The sequence below is a fragment of the Trachypithecus francoisi genome, unplaced genomic scaffold (assembly GCF_009764315.1).
Source record: "Trachypithecus francoisi isolate TF-2019V2 unplaced genomic scaffold, Tfra_2.0 Lachesis_group20, whole genome shotgun sequence".
NCBI classification, from domain to species: Eukaryota; Metazoa; Chordata; class Mammalia; order Primates; family Cercopithecidae; genus Trachypithecus; species Trachypithecus francoisi.
Window position 1 is genome coordinate 36,887,716 of NW_022681466.1, and position 21,246 is coordinate 36,908,961.

At 41.8% G+C, this 21,246-nt stretch overlaps 1 protein-coding gene across 4 annotated transcripts in view; it reads left to right on the forward strand.

Moving 5' to 3' along the window:
• The window catches only part of USP32 (ubiquitin specific peptidase 32), a 225,218-nt gene that overhangs the window by 38,334 nt on the left and 165,638 nt on the right, over nt 1-21,246 (forward strand). For all 4 annotated transcript variants that reach the window (XM_033183779.1, XM_033183781.1, XM_033183780.1 and 1 more), the window contains one exon: nt 12,677-12,804. In XM_033183779.1, the coding sequence (XP_033039670.1) occupies nt 12,677-12,804 (128 nt within the window). The remainder of the gene's footprint in view (nt 1-12,676; nt 12,805-21,246) is intronic.

Here is a 21,246-nt window from a genome sequence, read left to right on the forward strand (position 1 = left end):
AGTTGCCACTGATTATTTTTAACGAATGCCGGGGAAAAAGTTTTATTTGCAGAGTGAACTCAAAGCCAGATCAAATAAAGACAAACGTTGAGAATGAAACTTTTTAGTGAGCTACCAGATAGGTCAAATATTGACACTTCTTTTGAGAAGCTCTAAACCCATTCTGCCTCCTTCAGTGGCTGCTTGACTGTTGGTTTTTACAGCTTAGGGAGATTTTTGGTTTTCAAAGCTATTGCATAACTGGGGAATAGAACATGTTAAAACACCACAAATACTGCTTTTTTTATGTTTTATTTTTTAACAGAGGTTCAGCCGTTATTTATTTATTTTTCTTTCTTTCTCCTTTTTTTTTTTTTTTTTGAGAGAGTGATCTGTCACTCAGCCTGGAGTGCAGTGGCGTGATCATGGCTGACTGCAGCCTTGACCTCCAAGGTGCTAGCGATCCTCCCACCTAGTCTCCTGAGTAGTTGGGACTACGGGCGTGTGCCACCAATTTTTGTAGTTTTTGTAGAGACAGCGTTTGCCATGTTGCCTAGGCTGGTCTCAAACTCTTGGGCTCAAACAATTCATCTTCTTCAGTCACCCAAAGTGTGAGCCACCACACTCGACTCAGTCATTTTTCTGGAATAAAGCTCTATGGATTATTGCAAGCATTTGGTTGATTTGTAGAGTTCTGAAAAAGTTGGGTTTTGACAGTTTTTGATAGTGTTCTTGCTGCTTTTTTAGAAGAATGGATTTTCAGAGGTCTTTACCATTCCAGCAATCAGCCTCCTTACATATTTTTTTGGAGGGAAAATTTTTATATCCTAAAATGCAAAAGTTATGTGTTCATGCATTTTGATAAGATACAGAACATTTCTATCACCTATGAAAGTTGATTTGTTCCTCTTTCCAGTAAATCTAGCCTATCCTCAGAGACAATAACTGTTCTGACCTGTCATCATTGATTAGTTGTTCCTGTTCTAGAACTTGGGGAATCACAGATTATCTGCTGTTTTTTTTTTTTTTTTCAAAGAACAAGTATAAGTTTATTTTAGTCACATATAACTTTTCCCTTAATATGAGACCAAACCCTTTTCCTAACTTATGTTTTTGCCTTTGGGGAGTCTCTATTTTCAGATGCACAGAAAGCAGAAAACACACTGGGGAAAAAATCACTCCTCAAGGAGTGGTGTAATCAATGCTCTTTCCATGCACCACCACTCGCTCCATTTCCACCTGGAAGATGTAATGCAGCAGGAGAAACCAGACCCTAAATATTTTACCAGGTGTTTTTCTAACAGTTTATGACTCTAGAATTCAAATTAGATTTTTAGTTTTAGAATAAGGATTTTTTTTATTATTTTTTATTATTATACTTTAAGTTCTAGGGTACATGTGCATAACGTGCAGGTTTGTTACATATGTATACTTGTGCCATGTTGGTGTGCTGCACCCATCAACTTGTCAGCACCCATCAAGCCATCATTTATATCATGTATAACTCCCCAATGCAATCCCTCCCCCTTCCCCTTCCCCATGATAGGCCCCAGTGTGTGATGTTCCCCTTCCCGAGTCCAAGTTTCCTCATTGTTCAGTTCCCACCTGTGAGTGAGAACATGCGGTGTTTGGTTTTCTCTTCTTGTGATAGTTTGCTAAGAATGATGGTTTCCAGCTGCATCCATGTCCCTACAAAGGACGCAAACTCATCCTTTTTTATGGCTGCATGGTATTCCATGGTGTATATGTGCCACATTTTCTTAATCCAGTCTGTCACAGATGGACATTTGGGTTGATTCCAAGTCTTTGCTATTGTGAATAGTGCCGCAATGAACATACGTGTGCATGTGTCTTTGTAGTAGAATAATTTATAATCCTTTGGGTATATACCCAGTAGTGGGATGGCTGGGTCATATGGTACATCTAGTTCTAGATCCTTGAGGAATTGCCATACTGTTTTCCATAATGGTTGAACTAGTTTACAATCCCACCAACAGTGTAAAAGTGTTCCTATTTCTCCACATCCTCTTCAACACCTGTTGTTTCCTGATTTTTTAATGATTGCCATTCTAACTGGTGTGAGATGGTATCTCATTGTGGTTTGGATTTGCATTTCTCTGATATCTGCTGTTTTTTTAATCAGCCTTCTTTTACTTAGTATACTATCTGTGAACATCATCCATGTTGTTACATATATCAGTACTTTTGTTTTTTCCTTTTTATGCTGAAAAGTATTCTATAATAAGAATGTATCATACTTTTAAGTTTTTGTTTTTGAGGCAGAACCTCACTATGTTGCCCAGACTGGAATGCAGTGGCGCTATCTCGGCTCACTGCAACCTCCACCTCCTGGGTTCAAGTGATTCTCCTGCCTCAGTCTCCTGAGTAGCTGGGACTACAGGCACTGCCACTATGCCCAGATAATTTTTGTATTTTTAGTAGAGAGGGGGCAAGCTCTGTTGGCCAGGCTGGTTTTGAACTCCTGACCTCAAGTGATCTGCCCACCTCGACCTCCCAAAGTGCTGGGATTACAGGCGTGAGCCACACACCCAGCCTCATATCATACTTTTTTGGATTCATTTGTTCATGGACGTTTGGCACGAAGTCACCAGTAGCAAAAAAAATTGCTAGTTGTAGGCCTGCTCTTGCCTGAGATGTCCCATCTGGGTTTTATCATCTACCTGAAGTGGCTCTGCAGTAGCTTTTTTTAGCAGGGACCCTACCAAAGTGACTTTTGGTGGTAGGTGAATTCACTTCAGATCAGCTGCACCAACCAGATTTACAAATAGTTGGTTGTGTTTCTTTGCTGCATTATACAATTTCTTGTCCTAGGTTTGTAAATTCTTAGCCCACTTTGGCAGTGAAAGGCATATTTCCCAATGTTTATTTATCTCTGTGGTTATCCTCTGATTCAGATGTTGTTAAATTTTCCTCTTTGCCTTTGGAACCAAACTGTTAAAACAGCAATTCCTATCCTGTAACAGAAATCTGAATGCATGGTCCTGCCTTGGCTGTCTTAAGAGAAAGAAATAGAGATGAAGAATAGACTTGGTCTTTGCTTGCAAGATACTTAAATATACTTGGGGAGATAAGACAAATATTACCTTTGGAAAAAAGATATGATATAAAGCAGCATATAATAGGGGAATAGAACACCAGTATAGTGGTTTATTGTGAAATATTTTATACCATCTAATGAGTAATAATAATAAAGTACTGAACTTTAAGAAAAAAGCTTACCTTTACAAAAATGGATTTAATTTCATGCATTTCACACATGCATCTGATTTCTTGACTGGAAGTAGAGTATAGTTGCCGCTAGAATTTAGGGAATGCTTATGGTAATGACAACATCCATCCTGTGTCACTGCAGAAAAGGTGAATAACTACTGGTGTAGACAAGGTAACTTCTAAGAGTTTAGAGCATGACAGTGAGCATTGTGCTGCTCTCATGTTTGTTTTGTACATTGTTAAGTACATAATTTTATTTTCCTTTCATGGACAGTGAGTTCCAATCTCTTCATATGACTTTGTAAAAGCCATTTACATAGATTATCTAAATTATTTTTTATTTTTATTTTTTTTTAGACAGAGTCTCTCTCTGTCACCAGGCTGGAGTGCAGTGGTGCAGTCTCTGCTCACTGCAACCTCTGCCTCCCGGGTTCAAACGATTCTCCTGCCTCAGCCTTCTGAGTGGCTGGGATTACAGGTGTGCACCACCATCCCTGGCTAATTTTTTTTTTTTTCTTTTTTGAGACGGAGTCTCGCTCTGTTGCCCAGGCTAGAGTGCAGTGGCGCGATCTTGGCTCACTGCAAGTTCTGCTTCCGGGGTTCAAGCGATTCTCTTGCCTCAGTCTCCCGAGTAGCTGGGACTACAGGTGCCCGCCACCACGCCCGGCTAATTTTTTTTGTATTTTTAGTAGAGATGTGGTTTCACTATGTTGGCCAGGCTGGTCTCGATCTCCTGACCTCAAGTGATCCACTCGCCTCTGCCTCCCAAAGTGCTAGGATTACAGGCGTGAGCCACCGCGCCCCGCCATTTTTGTATTTTTAGTAGAGATGGTGTTTCTCCGTGTTGGCCAAGCTAGTCTTGAACTCCTGGCCTCCAGTGATCCACCTGCTTTGGCCTCCCAAAGTTCTGGGATTACAGGTGTGAGCCACCGTGCTGGCCTCTATCTAAATTAAAATGGAGGAGTTGGTCTATTTACTATTTTTACTATAGAAATGATAGTAGTCAGCTTGGGCTACCATCACAAAATACCAAAGACTGGATGATTAAATGACAGAAATATTATTTCCCGTTGGAAATAACGTTTGGTTCCAGCAAGGTTTCGTTTTTGGTGAGGGTTCTCTTCCTGGCTTGCAGACGATAGCCTTTCCTGCTTGCTGCATCCATACATGCTCTTTCCTCTGCCTATGTTGTGCTTGAGCCCTCTGGTGTCTCTTCTTATATGAACACTAATCCTGTAAGGTCAGGGTCCTATCCTTACAAGCTTATTGAATAATAATTGCTTCCTTACCCCAAATACAGCCACACTGTGTGTTAGGGCTTCAACATATGAATTTGAGGGAAGGACACATACATTCAGTTCGTAAGACAAATGTAAATACAATGTAATATATTTAAATTCTCCCCTAGACTTATCTTCATCAGTAGCACTGCCTATATCTTAGAAACAGGCAGACGCCTTGAAATCATCAAAGATCATTTTTTTCTTTCTTGTCCTTTGATAGCTAATTATTCAGTGAACTCTGTTCAGTTACCTTTATCTCTTGAATCTGCCTTCTTACCTCCCTTTTTACTTTATGCCTTAGGCCTGTAATCCCAGCACTTTGGAGACAGAGGCGAGAGGATCACTTGAGGCCATGCCTTGGAGTTCTTCTCTTGAGTTCATTTCTTGTGTGAACGAAAGCAGTAACGGCTTAACTGGTCTTTATACGGCCATTCTGACCTTTTCCCAGTGTGTTTATTGCATTGACACCAGTGTGCATGTAAACCTGATTGTTACTTCTTTGTTTAAAGCCAGGAAAGGATTTTTAACATGGCTTAGAATGTCCTTCCATGAACTTGTACCTGATACCTTTATCAGTTAGGTTTAAGTCTGGATGTATATTAAACAAAATAATAGTTTAAATAAGACATAAGGGTTTATTGTTTTCACACGTAAATCTGGAGGTAGGATATCCAAGGGTCATGTGGCAGTTCCATGGTCATCTAGGCTTTTTTTTTTTTTTTCCAGCCCAGAAGTCTTTTATTTTTTTTAACATCTATTATGCCATGAATTCGTAGGGAATAGGTTCCAGCAGCTCAGGCTCCTTCCCATTGGTTCTCACAAAGTGTGCTTCTCTGGGTGGAGCAGGCTGGGGCTTCAGTTGAACCCAGGTACCTTTCTCTTTAGCTTCTTTCTTTTTCTGATCATTTTCCTTCACGCGTTTCAGGAAGCTATCTCAGTTCTTAGAGTGCTTAATGTGCTCAATACGCACATTAATTCTCTTGGCAAGAATCTTGCCCTTAACTTGTTTGTTTACAATGCCAACAGCATGCTGGGTAACATGGTAGACTCTTACAGTTTTGCTATGGTAACACTTGTGGGTCATTCCTTTTTGAACAGTACCCATTCCCTTGATGTCTACGATATCACCTTTCTTATAGATTCGCATATACGTGGCCAAAGGAACAACTCCATGTTTTCTAAAAGGCCTAGAGAACATGTATCGGTTGCCTCTCCTCTTTCTCTTTGTGTTCATCATTTTGGCAAATTACTGGAAGATGGCGGTTCTGGCCGAAAGGCCATCTAGGCTTTTAAAAATCTTTTTGACCTCGCCATCCTTACTGTATGGCTTATAACTTTGACGTTCACTCAAATATAGATGTGTAAAATGGCTGCTGGAGATGCAGTCATTGTATCTGAGTGCCAGGTGGGAAGAAGAGATAAGGGCAAAAGGATATTTGCCAGCTGTTACCTTTTAAGAAGCCTTCTTGGAGGTCCCCCCTAGTCATTTCTACTACATTTCATTGACTATTTCTAGTTGCAAGGGAAACTGAAAAGTATAGTCATTTAGCTAAGGACATTATCATCTTGACTAAAGTCAGGGTTCTGTTTTGTCTGCCCATTATCATTCTAACCTCATTTCTGGCAACTCTGCTTCTTATACCCTATACTCCATTTATATCATACTACTTGCAATTATTTGATTATCCATGCCACTTTATTCTTTTATATGTGTTTTCCCTGCACAGAATAGCCCTTTGCTTTTTTTTTTTTTTTTTTTTTTGGCCAGGTGAACCCCTACTCTTTAGGAATCACCACTTCTTAGAAGCCTTTCCTGATTATTCCCTATTTTGGAACTCCATCGAATACCTCTACTTTAATGTTTCCTATCTGGTATTATAGTTATTTTTGTTGTGTCCTATCATTTCTACTAAATTTTCAAGTATTAGAATATGGAGACTACGTATTACTCATCTTGACTGATATAAGTAGACGTTTAATAAATGCCTGACAGCTGGGTGTGGTGGCTCATGCCTGTAATCCCAGCACTTTGGGAGGATGAGGGAGGTGGATCACCTGAGGTCAGGAGTTCAAGACCAGCCTGGCCAACATGGTGAAACCCTGCCTCTACTGAAAATACAAAACTTAGCTGGGTGTGGTGGTGCGCACCTGTACTTCCAGCTACTCGGGAGGCTGAGGCAGGAGAATTGCTTGAACCTGGGAGACGGAGGTTGCAGTGAGCCGAGATCACTCATTCTAGCCTGGGAGACAGAGTGAGACTCCATCTCAAAAAAAAAAAGAAAGAAAGAAAAAAAAAAGCCTGGCACAGTAGACATTTAATTAATGCTTGTTGAAAATAATCAGATAAAAGTACAATTTAAAAATAGCTAGGAAGGGCCTGACACAGTAGTGCATGCCTGTAGTCCCAACTACTTGGGCAGCAGAGGTGGGAGGATCACTTGAGCCCAGGAGTTGCTGAAAGGTTGGTATGAAGGTGATGGGGGTTTGGGTAGGTGGTAGATTGGTGCCTGATTGCCTTGTGCTGCAAGGAACCAGAGAGTCTAACCACTCCTCGTAGACTTTCAACCAATCTCTACTTTTTTTCCGCAGCCTCACCTTTTACACCCCGACTTTTGTGGTAATTGGTACCATCCATTTCTGAGCCTTTTGGGGCTATGGTCAGGGTAAATTCGTTTGCTTCTTGTTTGAATTTCTTGGCTGCTAGTGCTTAGGTTTTAACTTTCTTGGATTGGTTTAGGTCAGTGACCACTTCAGATGCTTAATGTGCACCAGAAAATTTTGACTGTCTCTTAGGTGCTAATTTTTCTCTTCTCCTATTGTTGTGTTTGTGAGTTTAAAAAAAAATTTCAATAGCTTTTGGGATACAGATGGTTTTTCGTTACATGGATGAAGTGTACAGTAGTGAAATCTGAGATTTTAATGCACCCATCACCCGAGTAGGGTACATTGTACCCATTATGTAGTTTTTTTTTTGTTTTATTTTTTGTTTTTTTGAGACGGAGTTTCGCTCTTGTTGCCCAGGCTGGAGTGCAATGGCACCATCTCGGCTCACCGCAACCTCCGCCTCCCATGTTCAAGCAATTCTCCTGCCTCAGCCTCCCGAGTAGCTGGAATTACAGGCATGCACCACCATGCCCGGCTAATTTTTTTTTGTATTTTTAGTAGAGACGGGGTTTCTCCATGTTGGTCAGGCTGATCTTGAACTCCCGACCTCAGGTGATCCGCCCACCTCGGCCTCCCAAAGTGCTGGGATTACAGGCGTGAGCCACCACGCCCGTCCCATTATGTAGTTTTTTATCCCTCTGTCCTTGTGAGTTTATATCTTCTTTTATTCTCACTGTAATTTTACTGAGAGAGGGATACAGGGAGAGAGAGAAGATTTTTCAGAAGTCTCTTTTTCCTTTTCTGAAGCTACTTTTTCTTTCTAATACAAAGATAACTAATATCATTTCTTTATTTAAAAAATTTACCACACCTGGGCAGGGCACGGTGGCCCATGTGTGTAATCCCAGCACTTTGGGAGGCCTAGGCTGGCAGATCACTTGAGGTCAGGAGTTTCAGACCAGCGTGGCCAACGTGGTGAAACCCCCTCTCTACTAAAAATATAAAATTTACCCAGTGTTATGGTAGGTGCCTGTAATCCCTGCTACTGGGGAGGCTGAGGCAGGAGAATCGCTTGAACCTGGGAGGTGGAAGTTGCAGTGAGCTGTGATCATGCCACTGCACTCCAGCCTGGGCAACAGATCAAGACTCAGTCTCAAAAAAAAAAAAAAAATTACCACACCTGTAATCCTAGCACTATTGAGAGGCCAAGGCAGGTGGATTGCTTGAGCTCAGGAGTTTGAGACCTATCTGGGAAACATGGCAAAACCCCATCGCTACTTAAATATTCAAAAAATTATCCACACGTGGCAGTGGGAGCCTGTGGTCCCAGCTACTTAGGAGGCTGAGGCGGGAGGATTGCTTGAGCCTGGGAGGCAGAGGTTGCAGTGACTGAGATCATGGCACTGCACTCCCAGCCTGGGTGACAGAGTGAGACCCCATCTCAAAAAAAAAAAAAAAAAAACAACAAAAACCACAGAACAGAACTTAGGCTTGATTCTATTATATTTTCTGTCTTGCTTAAATTTTTATTTTCAAAATTTTCAACATTTCACTGTATGGTGAACATTTTAATGTATTTATTTTCAGTAAATATGGATCTATAGGAACATTTCAGTGTCTGATATTCTAAGTGTATACAATAATTTATTCAGTCTGTCCTTTGTTGATGGACATTGTTTGCTTCTTATAAATGCTTTAAAAGTTTATTTATATGTACATTTCCCAACAGTTTAAATGAATAAATTCATTAGTTATCAGATGGCTATATATATATATATATATATATACATACACTTTTTTTTTTTTTTTTTGAGACGGAGTCTCACTCTGTCATTGTCCAGGTTGGAGTGTAGTGGGGCTATCTCAGCTCACTGCAACCTGTGCCTCCTCAGCTCAAGCAATCCTCCTGCCTCAGCCACCTGAGTAACTGAGTAACCCACCACCTAGGCTGGCTAATTTTTGTATTTTTAGTAGAGGTGGGATTTCACCATGTTGGCCAGACTGGTCTTGAACTCCTGGCCTCAAGGGATGCACCTGCCTCAGTTTCCCAAAGTCCTGGCATTACAGGTGTGAGCTATCGTGCCCGGCCACCAGATTATATTTTTAAAAAGCATGTTACCAAGTAGTTCTTCAAATAATCTGTAACCAACAGTATAGGAGATTACCTATACTGTTATATAGGTAATCTATTAGATTAATATACAATTAATATATTAGATTAATTTTATCATAATATATTCTAATATGTTATTCTAGTATTTAATCATATATTATTCTAATGTTATTCTAATATATTATTCTAATGTTTAATTTTCTTGTCTCCTTCACTGGAATGTGAACAACCTAATTTGTTGCTAAAGCCATTAATGAAAATTAGGCATTTTGAAGAAATACATATTCTGCAGCCAAAGTTACCTCCTTCAATTGCAAATATTAATATTATAAATCCAATTTTAAATAAAGTACCTAATAGTCATACTTTTCTCTAGCTACTTATTCAACTAGTCGTTCTTATTGTTTTATCATTGCTCTACATGTTGATGAACCACGAACCCTCCCTTCCTACCACAAGCATTTATTGAATTGATTACCTGTGTGCCAAGCACTCTTTAGTCTTTATCTTTTTTTTTTTTTTAAGACAAAGTCTCGCTCTGTCACCCAGGCTGGAGTGCAGTGGCACGATCATGGCCCACTGCAGCCTTGACTTCCCGGGCTCAAGTGATCCTCCCATCTCAGCCTCCTGAGTAGCTATAGGCACGTGCCACCATGCGTGGCTAATTTTTCTGTTTTTGTAGAGACAATGTCTCACTATGTTGCCTGGGGTGGTCTCTGACTTCTGGCCTGAAGCCATCCTACTGCCTTGGCCTCCCAAAGTGCTATGATTATAGATATGAGCCACTGCGCCTGGCCTAGTCTTTATCTTGCTGGTCCTTTCTGCCTTAACTTGATAAGTCCCCTTTTCCTGGCCCTTGGAGCACATACTCTTCTGCTTATCTTTCTTTTCTCCTGACTATTCCATATCAATTTTCTTCCTCTCTCTTAGTTTTTCCCTCTGTTTCCTTCCTGTTGTAGAACTACAAACACTGGCTTCTTGTAGTTTGGTATGTCTCATTATGCTTCTTCCTCATGGTTTTAATTACTACCTCTATACTGATGACTCCTATCAAACCTCTCTTAAGCTTTATATTTAACATTCTAAAACCCCATTGCATTTTCCAGGGTTTCCCATATTCAGTGTCCTTAAAGTTTATCATCTTTTTTCCTGACTTACCCCTTTTTTTTTTTTTTTTTGGAGACAGGGTCTCGCTGTGTCGCCCAGGCTGGAGTGCAGTGGTCTATCTTGGCTCACTGCAAGCTCCGCCTCCCAGGTTCACGCCATTCTCCTGCCTCAGCCTTCCAAGTATCTGGGACTACAGGTGCCCACCACCACGCCAAGCTAATCTTTTGTATTTTTAGTAGAGATGGGGTTTTACCGTGTTTGCCAGGATGGTCTCGATCTCCTGACCTCGTAATCTACCTGCCTTGGCCTCCCAAAGTGCTGGGATTACAGGCGTGAGCCACCGCACCTGGCCTTTCCCGAGCCTCCCAAAGTGCTGGGATTACAGGCATGAGCCACCGCGCCTGGCCTTTCCTGACTTATTCTTACATTCTCTGTCTACAAAATAACATAATCCTTGAAGTTTCTCAGTACTGGCTGGGCGCGATGTCTCACGCCTGTAATCCCAGTCAAGGTGGGCAGATCACTTGAGGTCAGGAGTTCAAGACCAGCCTGGCCAACATGGTGAAACTAAAAATACAAAAATTAGCCTGGCGTGGTAGTGAGCGCCTGTAGTCTCAGGTACTTGGGAGGTTGAGGCAGGCAAACTGCTTGAACCTGGGAGACAGAGGTTATAGTGATCTGAGATTGTGCCACTGCACTCCAGCCTGGGCAACAGAGCGAGACTCCATCTCAAAAAAAGAAAAAAAAAGCTTCCCAGTACTGCTTCTACTCTCAGTCTAGCTTCAAGTTCTACTGACTCTCTGGATATTTCCCAAATTTAGCTCCTTTTCTTGTAGTAGCAGGCTGTCGCTTCCAGATTTGTTCTGTTCTCTATATTACTGGTAGAGCAAGCTATCTGAATTATATCTAACTGTGTTTTGTTTCTTGGCTGCCTGCAGTTTTTATCTGAGTTGTATCTGACTGTGTCCCTTCCTTATGACAGGACAGAGTCTCTGTGACTTGGTCTCACTACCTCTCTAGGTTTATCATTTGCTACTCTGTGCTTTGTTTATTTTGCTGTAGTAAGATACTTTTACCATACGTTTCTATACTTCATTGTACTTTGAAGCGAACTGTAATTTCTGACCAGCATGTCCCCGTTCATTTTGCTTGGTTTAGCCTTTAAAATTTAATGTAATCCTCTTCATCTGGAAGAATTTGTTTTCTCTAGCATGGGTCAAAGGTACCATTTCTGTGCCTCCATTGTGATTGTGGTACTGATCATGTAATAGTAAAGGGTGTTTATTTATTTGTTCTTGTAGATAGAGATTGTTCCATATAGTGAAAAAAAGTTTTCAATGCATAAAATAATGGCTCAGTAATTTTTTTATTTTTGATAATGAGTATCTAAAAATTTTAGGTTGTTAATATCATCTATTTATTATTTTCTTTGTAAATAATGACAAAATCCAAGCTAAACTTGAGGACTGTTCTCCACATGGATGGAGGTGTACTCAAAGAGTACAAATAATATTATTTTTATCACAAAGGAGATTAATGTATTGCTACTGAAAACATCAATGCCAGAATCCAATGGCATTTAGCTTACCTGCTAATTTGAAATATTCGTTACTTCTTCGCCCCTGCCTAAAATTTGTATGCGTATATTAAAGTTTTGTCTTTTGAAAATTGAGGGTTAAGAATTTTGGCTTGGTGTGGTGGCTCATGCCTATAATCCCAGCACTTCTGGAGGCCAAGGTGGGAGGATTGCCTGAGCGCAGGAGTTCAAGACCAGCCTGGGCAACATGGCGAGATCCATCTCTTTAAAAAAAAAAAAAAATATATATATATATATATATTATATATATATATACTTATTTTCTAAATTAGATTTGAAAATATTAGAATTATGACAAAATGTCATAGAGTTTTGTTTTACTTAACCAAAAAAGAAGTGTAATATTTGCCAATTTTTCTTTTTTTTCCTTTTTATTTATTTATTTTTTTGAGACAGAGTCTCACTCTATTGTCCAGGCTGGAGTGCAGTGGCATGGTCTTGGCTCAGTGCAACCTCCGTCTCCCAGGTTCAAGTGATTATCGTGCCTCAGCCTCCCAAGTAGCTGGGATTATAGGCGTGCACCACCATGCCTGGCTAATTTTTGTAATTTTTGTAAAGATGGGATTTCACCATGTTGACCAGGCTGATCTTGAACTCCTGGCCTTAAGTGATTCACCTCTCTTGGCCTCACAAAGTACTGGGATTATAGGCGTGAGCCACTGTGTCTAGCCTCAATTTTTCTTAGGAACCAGGTTGAAAAAAATTATGAGAGACCTCTTTTCTCTCCTGATTCCTTACCCATCTTCTGTTTCCAAATTGCAGTTACAGATGTAGAGCTAAAACGACTGAAGGATGCCTTCAAGAGGACCTGTGGACTCTCATATTACATGGGCCAGCACTGCTTCATCCGGGAGGTGCTTGGGGATGGAGTGCCTCCGAAAGTTGCTGAGGTAATCGTTTTGTTCTAAGTTTTCCTTTGAGGTAGTTATCCACCAGCCTAAGTTCCTGAGGGGCCTTCTGCTCTTAACAGATTTGATCTTACCTGTAGTTATTTTTCTTCCTGAGTGAGTAAACAAGGTTTTGTTTTAGATGTCAACATGGCTGTGTTCTTAGAGGCCAAATGGGAGTACTGCAGAGCTGTAATTCTGTTTCTTTTGTACTTTTGAGCTTTAATAGCCACTGATTATGATCATGGGAACATTTCCATGATTGGCTTCTTATTCTTAAAAAGTTAATCTCTGTGACATAAAAATTTTTATGTTGCAAGTATGTTTTATAAATTTTATGTTAAATAAAACTTTTGCATATAGTAAAACGTAGTTAATTCTATAAAATTAAATGTTGCAAATGAAATACTAGCTTATTGGGACTTAATTAAATTTTTATTTAAGTTCTACTAAAATGTTTAGGTAGAGATAAAATGTGCTAACTTGATATAAATATTCTCTTTCTAAAAATAATATGTTGAGCCAGGTGCCACTGTGTGTACCTATCATCCTAGCTACTTAGGAGGCTGAAACAGGAAGCTTGCTTAAGCCCAAGAACTCGAGTCCAGTCTGGACAACATATTGAGACATTGTCTCAAAAAAAATAAAATAAAAGTTTACTATTTTGTAGTTATATACGCAGATGTGCATTTTGTAATTCTAAATGAGAAATAAGAATAAAATTTATTGGCTGGGTATGTTGGCTTATGCCTGTAATCTCAGCACTTTGGGAGATCGAGGCAGGAGGATCACTTGAGCTCAGGAGTTCCAGACCAGCCTGGGCAACATAGCAAGACCTCGTCTCTACTTAAAAACAACAACCAAAAAAAATTAGCAGACGTGGTGGTGTTTGCCTGTAAGTCCCAGGTACTCAGGAGGCTGAGGCAGGAGGATTGCTTGAGTCCAGGAGATTGAGGCTAGAGCGAGCTATGATTGCACCACTGTACTCCAGCCTGGGTGACAGTGAGACCTTGTCTGAAAAGAAAAAAAAAATAAATTTTATAAGATAATAAAAATTATGGCCGGGCGCAGTGGCTCACGCCTATACTCCCAGCACTTTGAGAGACTGAGGCGGGTGAATCATGAGGTCAGGAGTTCGAGACCAGCCTGGCCAACATAGTGAAACCCCATCTCTACTAAAAATAGCAAAAAATTAGCTGGGCTTAGTGGCGGGTGCCTGTAATCCCAGCTACTCAGGAGGCTGAGGCAGGAGAATTGCTTGAACCCGGGAGGTGGAGGTTGCAGTGAGTCGAGACCATGCCACTGCACTCCAGCCCGGGCGACAGAGTGAGACTCTGCCTCAAAAAAAAAAAAAAAATATATATATATATATATAATAGCAATTTTAGACTTGGTATATTATATAGAACCATTCTTTGCCATTTTTAATTAACCCCAGTTTCTATTTTTTTTTTTTTTTGAGACAGAGATTTGCTCTTGTTGCCCAGGCTGGCATGCAATGGCATGATCTTGGCTCACTGCAAGTTTCGCTTCCCAGGTTCAAGCGATTCTCTTGCCTCAGCCTCCCGAGTAACTGGGATTACAGGCACCCACCACCATGCCCAGCTAATTTTTTTTTTATTTTTAGTGGAGACAAGATTTTACCATGTTGGCCAGGCTGGTCTTGAACTCCTGACCTCAGGTGATCTACCTGTCTTGGCCTCCCAAAGTGCTGGGATTACAGGCATGAGCCACTGCGCCTGACAGACAGTTTCTTTTTTCTTTTTTTTTGAGACAGAGTGTCACTCAGCTGCCCAGGCTAGAGTGCCGTGGCATGATCTTAGTTCACTGCAACCTCCACACCCACGGAGGGCGAGCTGAAGCAGGGCAGGGCGTCGCCGCACCCGGGAAGCACAAGGGGTCAGGAGTCATTCAAGCGATTCTCCTGCCTCAGCCTCCTAAGTAGCTGGGACTACTGGCACGTGCCACCTTGCCTGGCTAATTTTTGTATTTTTAGTAGAAATGGGGTTTCACCATGTTGGGTAGGATGGTCTCAATCTCTTGACCTTGTGATCCCCCCACCTCAGCCTCCCAACGCAGGTGTGAGCCACCTCATCCGGCCGACAGTTTCTATGTCTAACATATGTTGTGTGCTTTTGACTCCTGTGATTTATATAGTATTATATAGTATAGAGATTGCATTTGTTTTTGTTTGCTCTTGCTTCTCTAGTTTTTTTTTGAGATGGAGTCTGACTCTGTTGCCCAGGCTGGAGTGAAGTGGCGTGATCTCAGCTCACTGCAACCTCCGCCCTCTGAGTTCAAGCAATTCTCCTGCCTCAGCCTCCCGAGTAGCTGGGATTACAGGCATCTGCCACCATGCCCGGCTAATTTGTTGTGTTTTTAGTAGAGATGGGGTTTCACCATCTTGGCCAGGCTGGTCTTGAACTCCTGACCTCATGATCCACCCGTCTTGGCCTCCCAAAGTGCTGGGATTACAGACATGAGCCACCACGCCTGGCCTTCTCTAGTTCTTTTAATTGTGATGTTAGGGTGTCGATTTTAGATCTTTCCTGCTTTCTCTTGTGGGCATTTAGTGCTATAAATTTCCCTCTACACACGCTTTAAATGTGTCCCAGAGATTCTGGTACACTGTGTCTTTGTTCCATTGGTTTCAAAGAACATCTTTATTTCTGCCTTCATTTCGTTATTTACTCAGTAGTCATTCAGGAGCAGGTTGTTCAATTTCCATGTAATTTTGCGGTTTTGCGTGAGTTTCTTAATCCCGAGTTCTAATTTGATTACACTGTGGTGTGAGAGACAGTTTGTTGTGATTTCTGTTCTTTTACGTTTGCTGAGGAGTGCTTTACTTATAATTATGTGGTCAATTTTAGAATAAGTGTGATGTGCTGAGAATGTATGTTCTGTTGATTTGGGGTGGAGAGTTCTGTAGATGTCTGTTAGGTCTGCCTGGTGCAGAGCTGAGTTCAAGTCCTGGATATCCTTGTTAACCTTCTGTCTCGTTGATCTGTGTAATATTGACAGTGGAGTGTTAAAGTCTCCTGTTATTATTGTGTGGGAGTCCAAGTCTCTTTGTAGGTCTCTAAGAACTTGCTTTATGAATCTGGGTGCTCCTGCATTGGGTGCATATATATTTGGGAGAGATAGCTCTTCTTGTTGAATTGATCCCTTTATCATTATGTAATGGCCCAAGATGGCCAAATAGAAACAGCTCTGGTCTGCAGCTCCCAGTGTGATTGATGCAGAAGACGAATGATTTCTGCATTTCCAACTGAGGTACCTGGTTCATCTCATTGGGACTGGTTGGACAATGGGTGCAGCCCACGAGGGCGAGCTGAAGCAGGGCAGGGCGTCGCCTCACCTGGGAAGCACAAGGGGTCAGGGGATTTCCCTTTCCTAGCCAAGGGAATCTGTGTCAGACTGTACCTAGAAAAACAGGACACTCCTGTTCAAATACTGCACTTTCCCCAAGGTCTTAGGAACCAGCAGAGAAGGAGATTCTCTCCCGTGCCTGACTCCGCGGGTCCCATGCCCACGGAGCCTTGCTCACTGCTAGCGCAGCAGTCTGAGATCAAACTGTGAGGCGGCAGCCTGGCTGAGGGGCATCCGCCATTGCTGAGGCTTGAGTAGGTAAACAGAGCTGCCAGGAAACTTGAACTGAGTGGAGCCCACTGCAGCTCAGCAAGGCCTACTGCCTCTAGACTCCACCTCTGTGGGCAGGGCATAGCTGAACAAAACGCAGCAGACAACTTCTGCAGACTTAAACGTCCCTGTCTGACAGCTCTGAAAAGAGCAGTGGCTCTCCCAGCGTGGCGTTTGAGCTCTGAGAATGGACAGACTGCCTCCTCAAGTGGGTCCCTGACCCCCGTGTAGCCTAACTGGGAGACACCTCTGAGTAGGGGCCTACAGACACCTCATATATGTGGGTGCCCCTCTGGGACAAAGCTTCCAGAGGAAGGATCGGGCAGCAATATTTGCTATTCTGCAATATTTGCTGTTCTGCAGCCTCTACTGGTGATACCCTGGCAAACAGCGTCTTGAGTGGACCTCCAGCAAACTCCAACAGATCTGCAGCTGAAGGACCTGGCTGTTAGAAGAAAAACTAGCAAACAGAAAGGAATAGCATCAAAATCAACAGAAGGGACACCTACACCAAAATCCCATCTGTAGGTCACCAACATCAAAAACCAAACGTAGATAAAAACTACAAAGATGAGGAGAAACCAGAGCAGAAAAGCTGATAATTACAGAGAATGACTTTGACGAGTTGACAGAAGTAGGCTTCAGAAGGTCGGTAATAACAAACTTCTCCGAGCTAAAGGAGGATGTTCGAACCCATGGCAAGGAAACGAAAAACCTTGAAAAAAGGTTAGACAAATGGCTAACTAGAATAAACAGTGTAGAGAAGACCCTAAATGACCTGTTGGAGCTGAAAACCATGGCATGAGAACTTTGTGATGCATGCACAAGCTTCAGTAGCCGATTCGATCAAGTGGAAGAAAGGGTATCAGTAATTGAAGATCAAATTAATGAAATAAAGTGAGAAGACAAGGTTAGAGAAAAAAGAGTAAAAAGAAATGAACAGGCCGGGCGCAGTGGCTCAAGCCTGTAATCCCAGCACTTTGGGAGGCCGAGACGGGCGGATCATGAGGTCAGGGGATCGAGACCATCCTGGCTAACACGGTGAAACCCCGTCTCTACTAAAAAATACAAAAAATTTAGCCGGGCGGGGTGGCGGGCGCCTGTAGTCCCAGCTACTCGGGAGGCTGAGGCAGGAGAATGGCGTGAACCCGGGAGGCGGAGCTTGCAGTGAGCTGAGATCCGGCCACAGCACTCCAGCCTGGGCAGCAGAGCGAGACTCCGTCTCAAAAAAAAAAAAAAAGAAATGAACAAAGCCTCCAAGAAACATGAGACTATGTGAAAAGACCAAATCTACATTTGATTGGTATTCTCTCGGCAAAAGCCCTACAAGCCAGAAGAGCGTGGGGGCCAATATTCAACATTCTTAAAGAAAAGAATTTTCAACCCAGAATTTCATATCCAGCCAAACTAAGCTTCATAAGTGAAGGAGAAATAAAATCCTTTACAGACAAGCAAATGCTGAGAGATTTTGTCACCACCAGGCCTGCCTTACAAGAGCTCCTGAAAGAAGCACTAAACATGGAAAGAAACAACTGCTACCAGCCACTGCAAAAAGTGATGGGGAGAATGGAACCAAGCTGGAAAACACTCTTCAGGATATTATCCAGGAGAACTTCCCCAACCTAGCAAGGCAGGCCAACATTCAAATTCAGGAAATACAGAGAACACCACAAAGATAATCCTCGAGAAGAGCAACCCCAAGACACATAATTGTCAGATTCACCAAGGTTGAAATGAAGGAAAAAATATTAAGGGCAGCCAGAGAGAAAGGTCAGGTTACCCACAAATTGTAAAGACCATCAATGCTGTGAAGAAACTACATCAATTAACAGGCAAAATAACCAGCTAACATCATAATGACAGGATCAAATTCATACGTAACAATATTAACCTTAAATGTAAATAGGCTAAATACCCCAGTTAAAAGGCATAGATTGGCAAATTGGATAAAGAGTCAAGACCCATCAGTGTGCTTTATTCAGGAGACCCATCTCACATGCAAAGACGCACATAGGCTCAAAATAAAGGGATGGAGAAAGATCTACCAATCAAATGGAAAGCCAAAAAAAGCAGGGGTTGCAATCCTAGTCTCTGATAAAACAGACTTTAAACCAACAAAGATCTAAAAAGACAATGGATTTTTGTATTTTTTGTAGAATCATGGTTTTGCCATCTTGCCCAGGCTGGTTTTGAACTCCTGAGCTCAAACGATCCTCCTACCTCGGCCTCCCAAAGTGTTGGGATTACAGGTATGAGCCAGTGAGCCTGGCAGGGCTGGTAATTTTGAAGCTTGAATTTAGTTTTAGAGGGTAGATAGACTCATGGAATGGATGATCTGTATTCCACAACTGCAGGGAGATCAAGTTAAATGATGGGATTTATAAACAAGGTAATTAGTTGCAAAGCTTGGGAAGGGTCAGTACATATGACCCTTGTGAGTTCTGTTTTAAAATCCTATGGAGAAAAAAAAAATCCTATGGAGAGCTTGGACCTTTAAGTCTGAGTAAACAGAGGATCATTATTCTTGGTGAGATTCTGAAATTAATGTTTTGAGATACAATAGCAATATTTTAATATCAATATATCTATAAAGAAAGCTACAGGACTACACAAGCTGCCAATTGTAGATGGAAAGAACTTTATTCCCTAGCTAATAATTTGTTTTTTTTTTGTTATACTTTAAGTTCTAGGGTACATGTGCACAACATGCAGATTGTTACATGTGTATACATGTGCCATGTTGGTGTGCTGCACCCATTAACTCGTCATTTACATTAGGTATATCTCCTAATGCTATCTCTCCCCCCTCCCCCCAATGTTTTGTTTTAATAGTAAAAGTAATAACATTTTTTAAGAGCAAGGAAAGGTTTTTTGTGATTTTAGTATAAAAGGATCATGCACTTAAAAAGGATAACCATTTTAGAATATATTATATAAGGGAGCAGTGTAAGTTTCCAAATTGTTTTCCTGAAAACAGTAGCTTTATATTTTTATTTTTTATTTCATTTATTTATTTTTTTTGAGACAGAGTCTTGCTCTGTCGCCCAGGCTGGAGTGCAGTGGCCAGATCTCAGCTCACTGCAAGCTCCGCCTCCCGCGTTCACACCATTATCCTGCCTCAGCCTCTGGAGTAGCTGGGACTACAGGTACCCGCCACCACGCCCGGCTAGTTTTTTGTCTTTTTTAGTAGAGATGGGGTTTCACCGTGTTAGCCAGGATGGTCTCCATCTCCTGACCTCGTGATCCGCCCGTCTTGGCCTCCCAAAGTGCTGAGATTACAGGCTTGAGCCACCGCGCCCAGCCAAATATTTTTAGAACAAAAGAAAGATTTATCTAGGATTAATGGAGCTCTGATTTTTACTTCTGAAGACTTACTGTTATAAATTCCAGTGCAGAGAATATTTTAGGTGAGGAATAAGAACTCATGGCAGTTTATACTTTTTTTTTTTTCGTGATGGAGTTTTGCTCTTGTTGCCCAGGGTGGAGTGCAATGGCATGATCTCAGCTCACTGCAAACTCTGCCTCCCAGGTTCATGCAATTCTGCTGCCTCAGCTTCCCAAGTAGCTGGGATTGCAGGTGCCCACCACCACGCCTGGCTAATTTTGTATTTTTAGTAGAGACGGGTTTTTAGCATGTTGGCCAGACTGGTTTCGAACTCCTGACCTCAGGTGATCCCCCTGCCTCGGCCTCCTAAAGTGCTGGGATTACAGGTGTAAGCCACCGTGCCTGGCCATTTATACCTTTTAGCACTTATGTGTATATCTCATTAGACATACTGTTTTGAGGATAGATTAGTGTACTTAATATTTTTTGTTCTTCTAATCCGGGCACGGTGACTCATGCCTGCAATCCCAGTACTTTGGGAGGCCGAGGTGGGCAGATCACCTGAGGTCAGGAGTTTGAGACCAGCTTGGCCAACACGGTGAAACCCCCATCTGTACTAAAAATGCAAATATTAGTTGCGTGTGGTGGCGGGCGCCTGTAATCCCAGCTACTCGGGAGGCTGAGGTAAGAGAATTGCTTGAACCCAGGAGACAGAGGTTGCAGTCAGCCAAGATCACGCCACTGCACTCTAGCCTGGGCGACAGAGTGAGACTCTGTCTCAAAAAAATATGTATATATTATTATGTACTTATAATCTTGCTTATAATAGTAACCATGTATTTCTTGAATAAAATAATGAACAGAATTTGAGGGGATTGAGAAAACAAGGTAAATGGAAAATAAATGAAAAATATATTCTCCTTGAGATTAGTCTTTTTCTGAACCAAGGCCACTATATATTTTTTTGAGACAGGGTCTCACTCTGCCACCAAGACTAGAGTGCAGTCGTGCAATTTCGGCTCACTGCAGCCTCGACCTCCTGAACTCAAGCAATCCTCTCACCTCAGCCTCTCAAGTAGCTGGGAATACAGGTGCATGCCACCACGCCTAGCTAATTTTTGTTTTTTTTGTAGGGATGGGGTTTCACCATGTTGCCCAGGTGGTCTTGAACTTCAGAGCTCAGGTGATCGCCCTGCCTTGACTTCCCTAATTGCTGGGATTACACGTATGCACTACCATGCCTGGCCTCACCAACTCTGAATTGTGTAGTGTTTTTATTTTCTTTAGGGTGCCACCTCCTCAGAACATCTACTCCCCTTAAACAAATTTAATAACAAAATATTTCTATATAGTTTTTTTTTGTTTTTTGTTTTTTTTTTAGATAGAGTCTTGCTCTGTCACCCAGGCTGTGCGGTGGTGCCATCTTGGCTCACTGCGACCTCCAGTTCTCAGGTTCAAGAGATTATCCTGCCTCAGCCTCC